Source organism: Trypanosoma equiperdum (assembly GCF_001457755.1).
Source record: "Trypanosoma equiperdum strain OVI genome assembly, contig: ctg_1049, whole genome shotgun sequence".
NCBI lineage: Eukaryota > Euglenozoa > Kinetoplastea > Trypanosomatida > Trypanosomatidae > Trypanosoma > Trypanosoma equiperdum.
This window is the reverse complement of record NW_027123004.1, coordinates 1-4483: the sequence shown is the minus strand read 5'-3', so window position 1 is coordinate 4483 and position 4483 is coordinate 1. Positions and strand designations below refer to the sequence as shown.

The 4483-nt window shown below is 42.2% G+C and overlaps 1 protein-coding gene and 1 pseudogene across 2 annotated transcripts; both read left to right on the top strand.

The window, feature by feature from the left end:
* Positions 1-4: 4 nt before the first annotated feature.
* TEOVI_000639800:pseudogene lies at positions 5-847 on the top strand (annotated as a pseudogene). The gene has a single exon. A coding segment is annotated over exon 1 (843 nt).
* Positions 848-1905: 1058 nt separating this feature from the next.
* Positions 1906-2691, top strand: TEOVI_000639700 (expression site-associated gene 9 (ESAG9) protein, putative; the record flags this gene model as incomplete). The annotated part of the gene is made up of 1 exon (XM_067220077.1): positions 1906-2691. The coding sequence occupies one exon, from the start codon at positions 1906-1908 to the stop codon at positions 2689-2691; it is 786 nt and encodes a 261-aa protein (XP_067076178.1).
* Between the last annotated feature and the right edge of the window lie 1792 nt (positions 2692-4483).

The following is a 4483-nucleotide window of genomic DNA, read 5'->3' as shown; positions in this document are numbered from 1 at the left end:
AGTAAATGTGGCTTCTCTACAGAAAAAGGTTAATGATATATTGTTTGGGGCAAATGCTGAAAATGTGAATGAAATCGGATGGAAACGATACAGAGAAATGGACTGCGGACAGGACAGTGGTGGACGAGTTTCCTTAGCAGGAGAGGCACTTGTAAAAGATCTTATTTGTTTGTGCGAAGGAAGAGACGGAACGTCACCACCCGGAGACCTCTGTTACACTGGAAACAAGGAACGATATATTTCTCAAACATGGAGAAGCTCAAGCAACCACAAAAATACATGGAGCGAACTACAAAATAAGTGCGAAAGTGGACGTATTGGTGTTCCACCAACGAGGACTGAGTTTCAAGATAAGAGAAAACGCCTCGAGACGGGCATAAAAAAACGCAAAGGCTCAAGTGGGCGCAGGTACTACACCTACGGAGGGAACGAAGTTAGCGAGCCAAATGTCTGCGATGGACAGGAAACACAAACCAATGGCATTTGTGTGATGTATCCGAAGAGACCCAATCAAGACAGTACAAGTGGCATCAAATGGCTCAGTGAGCTCGAGGACCTGGTGGAGAGGGTCGAAGAAATGAGCAAAAATGCAATCACAGACGCCGACACAGCGGCTACTACAACCACAAGCACAGAGACAGACACTAACACAAATACACGGACGAAGCGAAGCCCAAGGGAAAACTCACCAACCAAGGGATCAGGCGAACCACAAAAAAATGGAAATACAAATACACAAACAACTACAAGCGCCACAGCTACAGAAACCACTGGAACTACGACAAGACCACCAGAAGAACAAAGGAGTTTCGCCGAAATAAATTCGCGGTCTCCATGGATATTCTTATTTTTGTTGCTTTATAAGCCATTCCATCATTAATACATATATTTTTAATTTTCAACGTCAATGAAGAAAATAAAAAAAACGCTAGCGCATAAGACCAGAAAACGAGATGGAAGGAACGGAGAGGCAATGTGTTTTTCTACTTTAGAATTTAACTGAGGTGGATAACTTCGATGCTATGGAAATGAACCACTCGCACCTATGGAGAGCAATGAAAGTTGAGGACAGGAAAAGCAAAGGGAAGAGAAACGAAAATAAATAGTGAATAAAATTCGTGACCATTTCAAGTTGAAATAAATAGAGGCTTTGAAGTTGTTGCTGTGAAATCCGGAAAAGCAAAGATGCCAAACGAACCGCGCTACGTGCACACAAACCCTGAACATTATTACGATTATACTTGAGTCAATTGAAGTATGAGACCGAATGGGCGAGACCTAATTTTGGAAACATGATATGAGCGTTTGGATAAGGAAAGCAAAATGATAGCTATATATATAGCAAACTATCGAAACTACAGTAATGTCAAAACGTGTTGTAGAAGCGGGGAACCGCCTACAGATAATAATGGAAGTGCTAACAAAAGGACCAATAACGTCAGATCAAGTATCAAAAAAAATTACTAAAAGAAATATATGTATGTTTTTTCATTTGGTTGGTGGGAGGGTGAAGTTGTCAAAAGATATATTATCTGAACTAATTTTGTTTATTGTTGCCCTGACCATCAGAATATGGAAAATGAGGAATTATGTGAGGTGTCTGAGGGGTGATCATAAGAACCACGGGTAGGGGAAAGGCTTGAATGCATTAATGCGCTTAGGTAATGCCTCACGGAAATGATGCGGGCATGTCCTGAAGAAGGTGGATGAGGCACATGCAGAGTTTGATTGTCTTTTTAACGGCATAGGATAACCGGAATGAAATGTAGTGTTTTGGTTTGTGTGTGTTCGCTCGAAATCCAAATATGATTATAATTTTTTTATGTGTTGTACCCACATGTGTTGGCCGCGTTTTTTCTAATAGTGTTTTGCATAATTTGTTTCGCGAAATCTTGCAAGAAAATAATGTTCAGGCTTACAACAGTCCTATTTGTGATGCTAATATTGGTCGCGCTATTGGTTGAATCGGAAGTTTCGGTGGAGGTTTCAGCCGTTGGTCCTCGGTGCGACGACTACTGGGCCCCATTCGGTGGAGAACTGCAGTGCCGGACTTGGAATACAGGCGCAACCCACCCTAGCGGTGTGAGCCCGCCAGCAGCTTCAGTTTCGTCACCTCGTGGCACACCTGCACCTGGCAAGACGAGCGTTGATCCCCAGCGGCAAGAAATGGGGGAGAGTGCCGTGTCGGGTTCAGCCGCAGAGAGAACTAGTCAACGGGCTCCTGGCTCTCAAGAAGTATCTCCCACAGTGACCGTGCAACCAAATGATGCTGCGGTCGGCAGCAGGAGCGAAGGTCAGGTACTAAAACCCCTTTCAAGATCCCCAATTTCTGGTGGAGCTGCACCGTCACCACCTGACTCTGTCGAACAGCATGTCGATAAAACGGTTCACGAACAGGAAGTTGACACCGTGGGGGGACAACAAAGCATGGAAGCACATAGCAGAAAACGTGTAAACGAAGGAAATGCAATTTCTCGAAAGGAATTAACAGGTCCTGATAACGGGAGCGTGGCGCAGCCGCCGGCACGGAGGGCGGTGTTGGGGGCTGAGCAAGAAAATACAGAGGAACTGGCAACAAGCAATATGAATGAGCAGGAGTCAAAAGAAAACAATACACAGGTGAGGAAGAGCACTGCACACAAAATGCATGTAGTGATACTCTCCACAGCACTGAGCCTTGTGTGCCTTTAAAACTCATTGCCCCATATCCGTGAAAAAGTGTGCAAGCTTTCAGTGAAATTGGTAATACATAACACAAGGGACAGATTGAGAATCAGTGGCCAAATGGCAACTTCTTTTACAAGAGACACACTTCCGGAACGTTGCAACCACATACTATTTAAAATGGCGTTGCTGCAAAAGGTGTGGATAGCATCAACATATTTATCGGTAATGTGCAAAACTAAGGAGAATAGTTGGAATGGAAAAAATCAAGTTAAAATTCTCGAGTGTATAAGGTAAAATGCACTAATAATAAAAGGACTATAAATACGATATCAAAAAGAGTAAACGAACTGAAAAATGTTACTGCAAATGAGGTAAGAAAATTTAACTTCATTGGTATTAAGAAAGTAACACACAGTTGAATTTTTCAAAAATGTAATAGAAGTTAGTGTGAGGATTAGCTTAATAGCATTGCAAATTTAAATCTTTCTAAAGAAGCTAACTATCTCTTTAAGCATGTGTGAAATCCTATCGATAAACTTAAGATATTTTTTAGTGTGTGTGAATATCGGATAAAAACATGAATGATCCAAATGCTAATAAATTGCTAAGTGCACGAAATTTACGAGGAATTGATATGCTAGAAAGGTCAATAACGGTAAATAGAACACAAATGCACGCGGATGTGAAGGAAGGAATTAACGAAGATGGTAACAACACCTCCACTACAATGATTTAATTAACGAACACAGCTCATTGGAGCGAGCACCACTGGGGTGTCATTGGTTATATATATATATATTTTTTTTTTGTAAGCGTTGATTGCAAAACCCATTTGACTAAGATAGTAGCACAATTGCTGCAAACTGTATTGAAACTCGCAAACTTAAGCGCAGAAATAATAAAATTTTAACGAGAAGACGCTGAAAAATACATTGCTAGCACTTTTTCTTTTGGTTGATTACTTTATTATTTGCATAATTCTACGTGTACTGGCAAGATTAACCTGGCCGCGGATATACTATCTTTTTTTGACACTACTGGACTTTAAGATTATAACTTTACTCTACTTATCGCTTGTTAATGAGTACTTCAACTTACGCGTAATAAATCTCGTGAATACCAATATAAGCGTATTACTTGAAGCTAATTGGTTATGCCAGTAACTGTAGTTTCTGGCGAAAGTGAGGTGCCCAATCAAGCAGAGTGTTAGACCGTACTCTTCCGAGGTAGAAACCTGCAACAAGACTAGCAGAGACTGTCTGGACCAATTGTACGACCCAAGGAAGTGCCGTAACCATGGGATACAGGCAATTCAATTCTTAGGAGCGCGCCGGATACTGTGGAACAGGGAAGGGGGAAACAAGAATGCGTTTGCATTTGCACAGTGGTGGAAACAAAGGAAGTAGTGTTTAAGCCTGAAAGCAACCAAAAGTTGTAGCGACTGTAGACAAGCAGTATCCTGGAAAGAAGCTGCTCAGAACTCTCACTCACAAATCTTAACCGACACTTCTGATACTAGTTGAGTAGGACCAGAGAGAATGTCTGAGCGCACCATTTGAATAATTCGAATGCATGAGCAGGCAGCGGGGGAAAAGGGCGTACGAGAACGTGATTTTCAACCTCCTCAGCAGAAGGTAAAAACAACAAACCCTCTGGGGCTGGCTAGTCTGCGTGGCGAGGTGACCGAAATAACTTTGCGGAATGATCTACCTAATGAACAGTATGCAGTTGCTTTGGCGCGCTGGCACTCGATTGGGTGAGACTTGTTGAGTCAGGAAAAAGGAGTTGACGGAACGAAGACGCCAATGCAATAGCT